Here is a 15,284-nt window from a genome sequence, read left to right on the forward strand (position 1 = left end):
TCAAAAAAAAAAAAAAAAAAAAGAGTAGGTGGAAGCTCATGAGCCTGAGTTTCTGCTGCATCACAGGACCACCCACTCCCAGCATACAGACTGGCACAGGGCAGATGCCTAGTGAACATGTGAGGAGCCACCTTAAAGAACCTGTGGGCCAAGACAGGAAACAGGCACACAAACCTGGGCAGGGCTGAACCCAAAGCCACCCACCTGCCTGCTTCAGACCAAACGCCTCCAGCCAGGGGTGGCTTCTCTTTCCTGTGTTGCTTTTCCTTTACATCTTCTTTTTGGTTTGTTTATTGGGGGTCATGGCATGATGGATCCACGTGCCAGCCTCTCAAATCGCTGCTGTTGGGCTGCGTGGAACATCTTTTGGAGAGAACATGTCCTGCCAACCACAGGATCTCAGGCAGCATGAAGACTGCTCAGGGGCACATCTATTCCCACCCCAGAACGCAGGGCTGGGGACTTCTGAAATGAGGGAGGTGGAACTGCTGTCTTGGAAGTTCATTGCTGAGGGAGGGAGAGTTGCCCAGGCTCCCCCTAGTGGAGAATCGGGATGCATCGTCCTCCTGCATTCCTGGTGTGTGGCCAGAGAGGACTCTGCACCCACACCCCTCCTCAGTTTACCCAGAGTTTCCACTCACATCCTCTCATAGAATCCTCACCACAACCCCTTAGGAACCCATTTTTATGGCTTTTGTGACAGGCTTAGCGAGAGGAAGGGGCTGGCCCGAGGTCATGCAGAGCCAGGACTAGAATCCAGTGTGCCTTCCCTCCACCAGCTGCCCCCACATACCTGGCCCCACACATCTGCCCTTGGCTTTGGCCAGCTGACCCTCTGCTTGCAAAGCCACATGGTCTGACCCTTCCCAGTCTTGTGGCATTAGGACTGAAAGGGCCAGAGGTGTCCACTCAGTGGGAAGGTCAGCCTTACAGTAAATCCTTGCAACAGCCTGTTTCCTGGTCTCCCCATTGCCGGCCATGACCCTTTATTCTCAACAACGCGGCTGCAGCGAGCCTGTTAAAATCGGAGTCAGGACATGTCCCTCCTGTGCACACTCAGAGTAGAGGCCAAAGTCCTGACCTGTCCCCTCCTCCCCACTTCCCTCCCTGGCGTCCTCTCCCCACTCCCCACCCTGGCTTCTCTCCAGCCACACAGGCCTCCTGCCTGTCCCACCCACACACCTCCCACACTCCTACCTCAGGGCCTTTGCACTTGCTGTTCCTACTGCTTGGAGGGCCCTTCCCACAGATATTCACATGGCGAACTCTTGCTTCCTTCATTCTTTCTTCAAAAGTCACCTTTTCAGTGGAGTCATCCCCGGTCACTCCATCTAAAATTCCACCTCCTCCCAACATTTCTTATTCTGTCTCCTGCTTCATGTTTTCTCTTTGGCATCCAGCATTATCTAGCATGCCAGATGCTTCATTTTCACTTGTCTGGTTTACTGTTTTGTTTGTACCGCTGGAATATAAGCTCCATGAGGGCAGGAACTGATGTCTGCTTTGTTCAGGGCTGTACCCTCAGTGCCTGGTACCTAGTAGGCCCTCAGTCAATATTTGATAGATGAATGGATGGATGAAATTGCGACTGTCTGCAGTGGGCCTGGTGTCAAGGCAGATGCCACCGGGGCTCCTCAGGACATCTTTGGACCCCTCCCACTGAGCCCTGCATTTGCCCTCTTAAGTGGTTTGTTCACTTTTCTTTCCTTGGCCTGCCAAGATATTTTTTCTCCCCTCCTCTTCCCTCCCCTCCTCTCCTCTTCCCTCCCCTTCCCTCCTGCTGACTTCCTCCCTGCAGAGCCATCTCTCAGCCAGGTGTGTGGGCTGGTCACAGGGGATACATATGAAAGCATGAATCTCCTAGAAAAAAATGGATCTTCATCAGCACAGGACTGCATGGGGCTCCTGCCTCCTGGTCCAGCCTTGGGAGCTGTGAGGGTCGTCCTAATTCAGCTCCCTCTGTGGAATGGCCCTGTCAAGCTCACTGAGTCATGGTGGTGGCTGCCCTGTGGCCTGCCTGGAGTCCCCCACAGAAGCCAGCCCTTCTTAGTGGTTAGCTTATGGTGGCTGCCTGCTTAGAAGTCAGTCTCCTTAGGGGGCCCATTTCAGAGGCCGTGGGGACTAGACACCAGCATGCCTCTGAGGATGCTAGGGAAACTCTTTAACATGGATCAGTGCTTCTCAAACTTTATTGCACCCAAATCACCAGGGATCATCTCGCAGAGCAGATTCTGGTTCATAGAGTTGAGGGTGGATGCAGGAGGCTGGTCTTCTAACATGTCGCACACTGAGTACCGAGTGCCTGCCCCCTGCCTCTCAAACTTGCTGTACATTGGCGTCATCTTGGAAGTTTCAACAAATATTACCGTCTGCCCCCTCTCACTCCAAGCTCCTTATGAACTAGTATGGGACGTGGCCTGGTCATCTGGATTTTTAAAGCTTCCCAGATGATTCTTTTTTTTTTCTTTTTTGAGACAGAGTCTTGCTCTGTCACCCAGGCTGGAGTGCAGTGGTGCAATCTCGGCTCACTGCAACTTCTGCCTCCCAGGTTCAAGTGATTCTTCTCCCTCAACTTCCTGAGTAGCTGGAATTACAGGCGCACGCCACCACGCCTGACTAATTTTTGTATTTTTAGTAGAGATACGGTTTCATCATGTTGGTCAGGCTGGTCTGGAACTCCTGACCTCGTGATCCACCCGCCTCAGCCTCCCAGAGTGCTGGGATTACAGGGGTGAGCCAATACACTGGGCCCCCAGATGATTCTTTTTTTTTTTTTTTTTTTGAGATGGAGTCTCACTCTGTCACCCAGGCTGGAGTGCAGTGGTGTGATCTCAGCTCACTGCAAACTGCACCTCTCGGGTTCACACCATTCTCCTGCCTCAGCCTCCCGAGTAGCTAGGCCTACAGGTGCCCGCCACCACGCCTGGCTATTTTTTTTTTTTTTTTTGTATTTTTAGTAGAGGCGGGGTTTCACCGTGTTAGCCAGGATGGTCTTGATCTCCTGACCTCGTGATCCACCTGCCTCGGCCTCCCAAAGTGCTGGGATTACGGGTGTGGGCCACCGCGCCCGGCCCCCAGATGATTCTTAATGTGTAGCAAGGCTTGACAGCCACTGGCCCGGGTCACTGCATTATTCCTGCCCGCCTCCACCTCCCCTCAGGGCAGCTTTGCTGTGAGAGAGCAGTAAAACTTAAAGGAATTTGTAGACACAGTGAGGAAGGGTGAGGAGCCGGGGAAGGGGTGGGGGCATATCCCACTCTCAGTCGGCCTCGAGAGAGAGAACCCCAAAGGAATGAATGTAGGGTGCAGACACGGAAGGAGAGGGGCCACTGAGACCCTGAGGCTGGCAGGGGGAGGAAGGGAGAGGCCCTGGGAGCTTTTCCAGCCAGAGGAGTGACCAGGAGAGCCGAAGCAGCTGGGAGGCCCAGCCCGGGTCTTTGGCTTCTTCCTTGACCCTGACTCTGTTAGAAGAAATAACTCTCCCTTCCCTACTTCAGCCCGGCCTGCCTCTGGTACTTGTACCAGCGCACTGGCCCCAGCCTCCCAGGGTTGCAAGTAATTTATGTGCGCGCCTGCCCCTCCCGCAGACTGTGGGCTCTCCGTGGGCAGGGACCGTGTCTGATTCATCTCCACCTCCTCCAGCCCCAGGTCTGGCTTGCTGGGGGCAGGAAAAATGTGCAGAATTGAGCGAGTTCCTGGGGGTGCAGGGGAAATCGGGGCCTGTGTGCTGCTGAGTTCTCAGCACACAGCGAAGCCCGAGTGTTGTGGTGGTAATTGTGGAGGTAAATCTTGTCTGGTCTCCTTGCAAACACTTGGTGAAGTATTCCATAAATATGTCAGCAGAAGCATTAAAATTTGATGGCAGGCAGCGCAGGTCGGGACTAGCACTGCGACTTCCCAGCAAGGTATGACACCTTCACCCTCCGTCTCATTAGTCAGCGGCGGGACATTCAGGCCTCAGCGCTGAGCCCAGCCAGGCCAGGGGAGGTGAAGACCCCTGGCTGCTCTGAGGGACAGGCCAAGGTCTGGGTCACAGGAAAGTAAGTCAGCTTTGGGCTGAGCAAAGGAGTTCCTGAAGGCCTTGGGAATATGCCAGGAGGTTCGAGGGTCTCCAAGCTGGAGGGGGCTGGGCCATTTTTGGAGGCTGGGAGCCTGTAATAGAGGCTGGGGACTGATTTTTAGCTTTCCAGTCAGCCTTGTGGAAATTATCTATTTGCCCACACACAAAACGCCTCACAGAACATTTTTAAAAGGTATGGGGTTGGATTCATAATTTAAGCAGGCAAAGAGTCATGTAGGCAGAAACTGGGGGGAGGAAAACTATTCCTTAGAGGCAGAAAGACTGGAAACCAATCTTGTCTGTTTCCCACCCTGCTGTTGTCCATTTGGGGAAACTGAGGCTCGGTGAACCTGGAAGGGACAGGTAGAGATGGAAGATCAGGGACTCAGACTGCTAGTTTGAGGCTTTCCTTACAATCAGGAATTTTAGGCATTTGTTGAAATATGAGAAAAACATACTGAAATATAATTTTTGCTAAAAAAAAAAGAAAGTACCAATGTATCCGTTTTTGCAACAGACACACAAAGCATGTGCTATGTGCCAAGGATTGAGCTGAGTATCAAACAGCCCCTCACATTTGTATAATACTTTTTAATTCACAAAGGACTTTGAAATGCATCAATATTTAGTCCTGTGAGTGTTGTAATTACCATACTGCAAATTAGCAACTCAGGCTCAGAGATTCAGGAGACTACTTGGAAGCTGCCCAGCTAAGTGGCTGCTGGGCTTTGGCCGGGACTGACTGGCTGCACACCCAGGGGCTTTCCACCACCTCCCAGCACCAGCACAGAGTGGCAGCCACTGCTGCCCTCAATGCTTGTGCAGAAAATCAGCGCCCCCTTTTCTACAATTATTTACAAAATCTGTGATGTGGTTCAGAGTTGTCAGGAGTCTTGGGTTTATCGGCCAGTGTCCTACATTCTCAGCTGCCTTGTTGGGGAGTTGAAAGCAAGGACAGTCGTGTCCTTGTGGCCCATTCCATGTCAGCACCGCGTGTGTCCTGCTTACTGGCCTCTTGCTTGGAAGAAAGTGAGCTCCCTTCCCTGGGGACAGAGGCAGTACACTTTGACTCAGCAATGCAGCCTGAGCTGGCAGGTGATGGGACAGATTTTAGTACTGAATGCCACTAAATGACAACATTTGAATGTCCTCTGAAGCCCTCATTGCAGCCACTTCTTACAGGAAGCCTTCCTGGATACCCTATCTAGAATGAATTTCCATTTCTACTCTGCTTCTGAATCCACCTTGCCTTTTGCTGGCACCTGAATGTCTAGTTTTGGGTCTAAGAATCCCCTGTGAAGCAGAGAGTTCCCTGAGGACTGAAGCCTAGGCGCATTTTACTGAGTATTCCCTACTGGGGGCCTAGCTCTGAGCTCTGAATGGAGTAGGACCACAGTGGATGCTGAATTAAATGGATTTACCAAAATACAGAGCATCACCAGTATATGGGTCTAAAAGTAAAACATAGTCCCCAAATCAAAGTTTAAGGTAAGCTTTCCCCAAATTTAGCATAGGAGGACAGTGAAGAACTTTAGAAACTTGGGGAGAAATGTTACTTTCTACTTACTATGCCCTACCTTTTAAATCATTCATTCCAACTCTGAAGTTGCTCCAAGTAGAACCATGGAAAGTGCGTATGACTGCCTATACAAACCCAGTTGAGGCTGGACACATGAGAACCTAGTGAGTTTATTTGACACTTATCATGAATACATGAGTTGGATTTTCCTGGGAATGCAATTCAATGTTATTCCCACTCAACTCTGCAGAACCTGGGGCCGGGTGGTTAGGCCCTGGGATGGGGACTTCTGGCAACATTCTGGACGTTCTAAGAAACTCTTCAGGTTTCCAGATCAAGCATCTGCCAGTGGCCAGATGGATGCAGAGAAAAGGTGCTAAGGAAAAAACCTAGAGCCTTCCTGTCTTTGCAACCCAGCTTCAGTCTGGTCCTGCTCTTTTTTTTTGCTTCTCCCTTTAGAAAAGTTGTGTCTTTTTATTTTAGCTTGTACTTTTGTGCTCTTTTGAAGTGAGCCGAACTGAGTGCTGTCATTATGTGGCAGGGGCGGTCTACTGAGGCCTGCGAGTGAGTGCTAAGCCCCTCAGGAGAGCACCGGTGTCCCTTTTCACGCATGGGACCTGCACAGTGGTTCCTGCAGCAAACACGGCCCACTTCTCTTTTCTATGTGTCTTATTCCCTTTCTCTGTCTCTCTGTCTCCATGTTTCTAGCAAAGATCAGGACTGGTGTTTCACTCATTCTTTCTAGAGATTCTAGAGGATCTTTCAAAGATTCCATGACCTTTTCTGTTCTCTGAAAGGGCCTGGCTCAAGGAACATCTGCTGGGCATACTTAGTGCTCACTCAGTCTGCATTGGTGTTGTGGGCAAGGCCCTGGGCTGGGGGTGGGGCCGCAGGGACCTGTCAGTCACAGATGGTCAGCCTTGGTTCCTGCCATTGAGGAGGATCCAGACCCAACAGCAGGGGAAGCAAGATAGGGTCACAAACAGCCCTGAATCTGTGTGCCCTGGCATATGGCAGTGATAGACCCAGGGCTGGGGACTCAGGGACCAGAGAGAGAGTGCTCTCAGCTGGGATGATTAATCCAGAAAGGCTTCCTGGAGGAGGTGGTATTTGAACTGGGTCTTGACAAATAGGAGAATTGGACATGGGGAAGGGAAGCAAGGTGGTGTTTCAGATGAAGGAAATAGCATGAGAGATGGAGATGGCCCCGTGGAGTAGGTGTGCAGAACAACTGGTGGTGCAGTTGGCCTGGAATATGGCTTGTGGCGGGTGGGGGTGGCGCGGGGGATGCAGGCAGTGGGAGGGCCTTGACCGCCACCAGGAGGCGTCTTGGGTGTTGATCTTCACAAAGTGCTACCCATGGGCACTCCCAGGACAGGGCACTGCAGTACCCCCTACCCTTCATGCGTGCACACAAATCAGGTGTTGTCTTGCACCCTAGTGAGGCTTTGGGGGGTCATTTGTACGTGCCCACTGTTTGCTTAGATGAGGGCAGGACAGGACAGAATTTTGGAATAAGACCACAGCAGCAGAGTGGATTAAACTTGGACTAGAGTTGTTCAAAATGTGCCATGGCATAGCCAGGAATCTCAAATGGAAATGCCTGCAGGGGCCAGGCAGGTTGCAGAAAGAAAGGTCAGCCTTGGAGGCAAAGACAATAGATCTAGGTAGATGGAAGTCCTGTGGCTACAGACACTTGCCCCCTTCAAACACCAGGAGCCCATCAATTGTTTCCTCCTGGCCCCATGTGTCCCGAGGCCCCCAGCTCTTGCCTGTGACGCATGGCCAGCTGGTGGAGTTGGACATGTGCCCTGTGGCAGAGGCACCACGACACAACAGTGGAGTTTGTGTCCACTGAATTCCCTAAAGGATCCTTGGATTTGGGTTTTTGTAGTTGTAGACAACAGGAAGGGGACACAACAGCCTCTTCTTTACAGAGGACCCCACTGAGGCCCAGAAAGGCCACTTGGCCACCGCACAGCTGGCAGGTAGCAGAGCCCTGGCCTCCACGCCAGGCTCCCTGGGGCTCACCCAGCCGGCTGTCCAGCTGTGGGGTCCGCGGCTCTCAGGAGAACCAGAAGTGAGACACATTGCGCATTCTGCCCCTCATGCGCACCCTCTCTCTCGGTTTTTCTCTTCCCTCTGTTTTTCTGAAGGCCTTCGAGGCTGACCTGAGCTGGTGGGAGAGAGGTTTTTCCCAGCGATGGATCAATGCGCGGTTGTCGGGGCTGACAGGGCTGACCTTTACTGAGCGTGGGTTTTCATCTCCCTGTTGGGAGCCCAGGAAGGTCTTGCTGTGGAGAGAGGGACGGTGAGAAGCCTTGGCCTGCGAGGGGGTGAGGCTCGGCGTGGGTGCAGTGAAGACAGCTTCTGAGAACTGAAAGCCCTTGGAGGTCACTTATTTCAATTTCTTCCAAACACACCACTTTTACAGATGAGAAAACTGAGACTTGGTGAAAAATGACTTGTTCAAGGTCACTCTGAGAGGCTTTGACACAGCTGCAGAATCCAGTGTGTGTGTATGTGTGTGTGTATACACATCCAACATGCATACATCTGTACATTATACATATTACATATATTATTATGTATACATACACATATACATTATAAACATGTGTACGTGTATATCGGGAGTGTCCATCCATGTGTATCATGAAAGCCTGGCTGAGGCTGCTTGTGATGCCTACGCTCACTCTGGTCGTCAACAGTTTGGTCTCGCAACATCCCGGGTACCCGCTGATCCCTGAGCCACCGTGCACTTCATGCAGTTCTGCAAAGCCGTGGAGAGGAGCTGAAGAAACCTCATGGTCCTTTTCAATTGTTTCTTCTTCCTTCTCCTCTGCAAAGATTTTCTCTCAAAGCCCAGTTTGAATCCTTCAGAAACAGAACTTGGCTGCGAAGTCACTTTGAAAGACTTTCCGTATGCTAATTGCAGCCGGCCAAGGTCTGGAGCAGAGGTGGGAGCCCACCATCTGCAGACGGGGTCGGCCCCCAGTGCGCTCTGCAAATCCCCGTCATCTGGCAGGTGTCGTTTTGGGTTAATTAAGAGCTATACTGAGCCCGTTTACCTGTCACTTCTGAGAATTTTAGGAAACTTTGACTTCCTTGCCATCTCTGAGCTTTGAGCGAAGGGGAAGCTGGAAACACCTCTGAATCTGGTGATGCTTCTGCCTCTGGGATCTGCAGGACAGCTGCGTTAAGTGCATCTTATCATAACCCCTTTTTAAGGTTTTTATTTTAATCAGTGTTCTCTAGTTAGTGCATTGGTTTTTACAGTCACATCTTCTATATTTGGAAGATAATACTGTTCTGGGGAAACCCACCATGTATCTGAAATTTCTTAAGGCTCTGCTTTCTCTCTGCATCTTTGAGGAAAGATGTTCTAGCTTTGTTCTGTGTAATGGCTTTGGAGGAACTTTGAATTTGCAGGTTGGGGGCCCTTTCACTCATCGGGGTTTAGGGCTGTCAGTGCTGACCTCAGAGCTCTGTGTTCATGGGGGGATGACTCAGTTACATCCCCAGAGAGCTGGGTTCTCGGTTGGTCAATAGGCCCCCTTCTTCAGTATGACAGAATTTTCTCTCTGGGCTGATGACAACGTTCTGTTAATATATCTTGGTAAGGGTTTGGGTCACACAGGTCTATGCATTTGTCAAAACACAGCAGTAGCACGTTTAAGATTTGTGTGCTTCATTATGTGTAAATTTTATATCCAAAGAAAAAACTTGTAAACAAATAATGAACTTCAGTTAATTATATGCATGCTGAAGTACTTAGGGGAAAGTGTACTGATGTTTGCATTTACTTGGAAATGAAATACACATTAAGATGAAGGAAAGGCTAGAGGGTTGGAGATCTATATGACAAGCAAGCATGAGAAAATATTGGTGGTGGAATTAGGTGGTGGCTACATAGGTGTTCACTATAACATTCTTTCAACTTTGCTGTATGTTTGGAGAATTTCAAATACATCAGTGGTGAAGAAGGGTGTGATGAGAAGATTTCCCTTTCTCCTGCTGGCCCAACTCAACCAGGTGTTCCTTGGGATGGTGGGATCCCTGGGGTCTGGGAATACAAGCCAGGGTCCCAGGCCCTGCTCTGTTCCTGACTGGCTAAAAGACCCTGGGGATAGAAAGTTTGAGGGAACGTATCTCTAAAGTTCATCCCAGGCCTGATCGTCTGTGACTATGAGTGATGGCACAGGTTGGTGAGGTTCAACATAAGATGAATTTGTTGCATGAAAGGAGGAAGAAGTGCATTGCTCGGGGTTAGGCGAATGCAGGGAGTGACTGTCAGCCTTGAGATGCCCAGTGGGAAGCCACATTCCTTCTGCCCCAGCCCGGGCTCCTCTGCTCCGTGTCCTCCTCATCGGGATTATTGTGAGGATGAGGCGCCATGGCCTTGGAACTGCTCCTTGACTGCCAGCGTTCTGTTTCTAGTCTCGCCTTCATTTTTTTTCTCCGAAGGCCACCATCAGACAGTTCCCACGCGGCCCTCCCCTCCTGTCTTCCCATCCTCTGAGGGACTGCATGTGCTGGCCCTCTGCCAAGTCCCTTCTCCTTTCTGAGGCTCAGTTTCCCAATCTGCAACACAAGAGTGTGTTGAGTGTGTCGATCTCGCCAATCCTTTCCTGTTCTGACGCTTCCACAGCTCTGTATTTCTTTCTGTCACTGGGTTTCCTGTTCTCACCTGCCCAGGATCAAAGGGTGAAGGGGCAGGGGGAGGAGCTGAGATCAGAGGGCTTGGGTGGGGGCAGAATTTCTGAGTTTGTTTTCTCTCCGATCAATGAGAGAAGGTACCTAGTTCCCACCACACAGGGGTTTGCAAAGAGCATCTGCAAACCTAAAGTCAGTTGATCTTCTCCATAAGCCCTAAGAAGTAGGGATCTTCCTTCCCTCCGTTTTATAGATGAAGAAACAGACTCAACAGGAGAATGCATGTGCCCAAAGCCACACAGCTTGGCAGAGGAAGAGCCCGGACTGGATCTTGGGTCTGTGTGACTTCAAGGGCCATTTTCTGTCTTCTCCTCCAGCATGGGCAGCTCTGGGCAAGAGCAGAGCACACCTTGGGTGTGGCCTGGAGCATGGCCTAGAAGGGGACCAGCCCTCTGTTCTCAGTTCTGTCAGCAGCATCTGGAGAAGGGGATCAGCCCGGGTGCCCTGGAATCCCATCGTGGGCCATCTGCCCGCCCCTCCTCCCTGCCTTTGCTCATGCAGTTGCCTCCTCTGACCCCACGGCACCTTTCTCTGATTCCAATAATCCCAACAGCTGGCCGGCATCACCTGGCACCTTGAAATCAGGACAAAATTGATTCAAACCCTCATTTGCCACCAAGTGGGAAAATCCTATATTCTCCTTAAGATTTCTGCCCCATTTCCAGGTGGAGACTCACTTTCCCACCATCATCTCAGGCTCAGGCTTCTCGGGACATTCTTCAGCCACTTTAGTATTTTTGAGAGACGCCAAAAGCGTGGGTCAGTTAGGAGGAGGTGAAGGGCCCGTGGTGTCCCTTGTGCTGGGCACAGTCATCTGAAAGGGGTTCATTGTGGGATCTTTGTCTTGGGCCTGCTGGCTGCACCTCTGGAGGCTCTCATTTCCTTCCCCGAGAACGTCCTTCCTGCACATGAGGAACATCATTTTGTGCCTAAGGATGCCACTGCTGTGTCATCTCTCAGGTCCAGTCCCGCTTGCTTAGACCGTGGCCGCAGCCACCTGGAGGGGCCCCCTGACTGCAGCGTGTCCTCCTCCAGTCTGTCCTCCAGATTCCGGCACTCACCAGTCTGAAGCCTTGGCTGATCCCAGCCCTAATGGGAGAAAAGCATTACACTCCTGCCTCACACCTGCTCTGCCCTGCAGCTGCCTCTGCTGGGGTCTCACAGGAGACCTGGCCATTCAGGGGCCACGTTCTGCCCAGCCCCACTGCCAGACCTTGCTTGTGCCTGGAATGCCTGCTTCTCTCTGCCATCAAAGTCCTACCCACCCTTCAAGGCCTGGTTCACATGGTCCCTTCTACTCCCAGAAAGTGTTCCCAGGCCTTCTCTGGACTGGTGACTGAGGACCTGGCTTCTCCGTATCTCATGGGGTGAGGGCTCCCTACACTCAGACAGCTTCCTATGTGGCACTTCAGATAATCAGACACCATCGCAGAGTTCCTAGCAGGTGGCTGAACCACCCTCTAGGTCAGTCTCACGACCTGTACATGGTCAAACACCCCTTACCCAGAGTGTATTGCTCTCACAGGGCAGGGGCCCCATGTTGGGGATGCCCACCACACTACCACTCTTAGCACACCAGGCAAGCCAGTCCCTAGTGGGCTCATTTCTCCCACCAAGGGGCAGTATGATGTGGTGGGCAATGGAATAGGAGAAATTTATTTGGATCCTGGCACATAGCAGGTATCCAACACACCCTTGGCTATGGGTACTAATAACGGAGGTAGTGAGAGCCATCGCCTGAGTTAGAGAGTCTGCTCTGGAAGCATGTGCCTGATTGACCTAGGAGTCTTCATTCATTCATTCAATAAATAATTATTCCTGCCTACTAGAGGCCAGGCACTATGCTAGAGGTTGGGATCAAGACGTGAACAGACAAAACTCCCTGCCCCCATGGAGCTTACATCCTAGTGGAAGAGGCAGATTAGAAAAAGATGAAGGATAAACAAGACAGGCTGGATTGTGATCAGCTCTATGGAGGAAAAAAAAGCAGGAAAGAGAGATGGGTGGAAGGAGCTTCCCTTTTAAAAACAGTGATCAGGGAAGGCTTCCCCGTGCTGCAGAGAGCTGGTGAGCAACCAGGGATTGTTCAGACACCCATTGTCTGCTGTGGACTGGGCATCAAGCTGGGGTGAGGGTGGCACACAGGTGCAGAGAGGAATCCAACGGACCTGCAGGGCCAAGCACGCCCACGCACAACGGACTCCCCTGTAGATCAGGGCAAAGCCAGTGGTGCAGAACCACACGGGAGACTGGGGCCAGCTGAGGAGGGGTGGGAGAGGGGCTTCCCAGAGGAAGAGGTATCCAAGGACCGCTACACTCACCACTGTAAGGCCAGGAAGGTGGAGACAGGGTCAAGGATCATGGGTGACACTGACTTAGGTACATTCTGTGAAGGAATTGGGAGCTGTTTATGGCCCTTTGCAGGAGCCAAAGCCAATCTAGGGATGGATAACATGTCCACAATGAACTAACTCCAGCCAGATGGACCTGAGATTGCACTTTGTGGGGCTGGAGATCTGGGAGGCTTCCTGGAAGAAGTGGCCTTGGAGCTGGGCCAGGCAGCAGAGGCGATGCTAAACAAAGATGCAGAGGTGGCCTTTGCCACAGTAGCCCAATGCCCTGGGCTCGGCACTGTCAAGAAGTGCCTCTGATAGGGCAGCTCCACGGATGCCCAGAGCCCCAAGGGGAGGGTGCTGTCCCTGTCCTCCAGGCTGCGCTGTCTCTCTACTCCCCCACCGGCCCCTGAGGAGGAGGCTGCGTGGCGCTGATGGATATGCCGGGACCAGGCGGCTGCGGCCCACTGTCACCAGGCTTTCCCTCTGCATGCCGGAACCTGACACCCTGACCACTGAGGCATAAAAAACAGAGAATTGGAAGGCTCAGCCTGTCAGGCTGGGAGTGGCCCCCAGAGAGGCCCAAGGAGGAGCACGAGCGTGTGTGTGTGTGTGTGTGTGTGTGTGTGTGTGTGTGTGTGTGTGTGGACATGCTCTGCCTGTGGTTGTGAGGTGCAGGGGAAGCCAGCTAGACCTAGGGAGTGGGAGCGGCTGGACCCTCAGTCCTGCTTCATTATTCCTGCCCCACCTGGCAGAGCCCCAGGGGCCCATCTCTAGGCTTGGGTTGCAGGGGAGAGAGCAGGCTCTTGGCTCTTGGTCCCGGGTTCTGGCTGGCCCCTTCCGGAATCTCTCACCCTTCGGCCCTTTGTAAGCATCCTTGTAGGGGATGGTGAAGGCAGGCTTGGGCTGCAGGTGGGCTTATGGGGCTATGTAAGTCCTGTCACATCCAGCAGGGAAGGGCTCCCATGCTCTGTACCCAGCAGTAGCCAGCTTTCCATGCCCTGTTCCAGGGCCTCTACTGAATACACTCTGCCGGGTACTGGGCACCTGGCAATGAGTTCAGGCTGAAGTCTACTCTCTGGGAGCCCCTGGGAGCCCCTAGCCATGGGGGAAGGACAGACAGGCCCTCCCGGCTATAAGACCAAGGCAGCAAGGTGGTAAGGGACGGAATTGTGAACTCTCTTTCTAGTGACCTAGCCAGTAGTAAAGAGGCTCTCCTGGAACCGGCACCCAGAGCCCAGGGAAGTGCCAGAGGCAGGCGTCACTGCTCCCTGAGCACCTGGCCAGAGTGAACCATGCTCAAGTGCCACCTGCCCCACAATGCTCTTCACACCCTGGCACACCTCACAGCTCCTGCCCAAGCACGCCCACAGCTGCCAACAGCTGCCCCTCCCCAGTGCCCAGAAGGCCCCAACCACTCCCTCTTCTGTGCTCCCCTAGCCCTTTGGCTTGTCGTTTCATTTCACCATAGTCATTTCAGTACAGTTCTGTCTGCCTCCCCCAGGCAGAGGGCCTGGAGGCCCTCTGGAACCTGGTTGCCCATGGCTGGAGGTCTGACAAAGCATGCCATTTAGGGCTCAGCTGGTGCCCACCCTCTACCCAAGTCTCATCTTCCTGACGAGACTGAGGCCCCAGGGACAGCCACCCCTGCCTTCACAGCACAGAGGGCCAAGCTAGGGTTGAGGTTACCTGTGGGTTCTCTGTCCAGAGCCACTCAGGAGCAGGTTGGGGGTAGAACTGAGCCCATCCTGAGGTCCTGGATTGGCTTCACTCGGGAATGAGAACCAAGCAGTCTGCAGCCTTGAAGTTAGCAAGGTGTATCAAGACCATTTTGTGAGACGGCCTGAGCATCAGCCTTCTCATATGTAAAATGGGCCAATGGCCCCAAGGAACATCTGGCAAATGGGGCCACGTAACAACGTGGGAGTTCCATGGTACACATGTGAGAGTCTGCTGTTCACTCCCACTGATAAGGAGGGGAAATACAGACAATGCCAGTGACAGCTGCCTAATCCATAAGGATGTGGACCCGACTTGCTTTTGTTAGTTACAAAAGTTCCTGAAGTTCATAGAAGAGGCAAATGCCATTGGTAACCAGGCTGGCTGGGACCCAGGGCCTTTTCTGAACTGGATTTGACGTTTGCTTCCTGTTTCTGTCTCCACTCACCATACACAGGGAGTGAGTTTTCCGGGAGTCCCTACAGCCACCCTCAGTATTCCTCGTACAACGACTCCTGGAGGTTCCCCAACCCGGGGCTGCTTGGTGAGTACTGGCGGAGGCCCTGCGGGGCCCCTGGGCCATCGGCTGCCCCATCCAGGCCTCCTCATTGGCCTGAGTCCCTCGACATCCTGAGGTCTGGTCACTGAGGTGGGTGGGTAGCTTGCCCAGGCACATGGAGTATAGTGGGGGCCTTAGGGTAGTAAACACTGCTGTAGCCCTGCCCATGCCCTCCTCCCTCCCCCAGATGTTTTGGTGGGTTAGGAAAAATGGCACAGAAGGGAAAAGTGGAAAAAAGGGGCATTGAAGGAGAAAGAGGAAGGTAGAAAAAGTAGTGCCTACCTGTGAGTAACTTGTATTTCTTAAGAATCATGAAATATTCAGGCGAGAACTCTCTAAATAAGTGTCAGTAAAGATACCAACTTTGAATTGATTGGT

At 52.3% G+C, this 15,284-nt stretch overlaps 1 protein-coding gene across 3 annotated transcripts in view; it reads left to right on the forward strand.

Annotated features, from left to right (window-relative positions):
• PAX5 (paired box 5) overlaps positions 1-15,284 on the forward strand; it is a 200,449-nt gene that overhangs the window by 170,067 nt on the left and 15,098 nt on the right. For all 3 annotated transcript variants that reach the window (XM_023203171.2, XM_026456150.1, XM_023203173.2), the window contains one exon: positions 14,805-14,891. In XM_023203171.2, coding sequence (XP_023058939.1) covers positions 14,805-14,891 — 87 coding nt within the window. The remainder of the gene's footprint in view (positions 1-14,804; positions 14,892-15,284) is intronic.

This window comes from Piliocolobus tephrosceles, chromosome 14 (assembly GCF_002776525.5).
Source record: "Piliocolobus tephrosceles isolate RC106 chromosome 14, ASM277652v3, whole genome shotgun sequence".
Classification (NCBI taxonomy): domain Eukaryota; kingdom Metazoa; phylum Chordata; class Mammalia; order Primates; family Cercopithecidae; genus Piliocolobus; species Piliocolobus tephrosceles.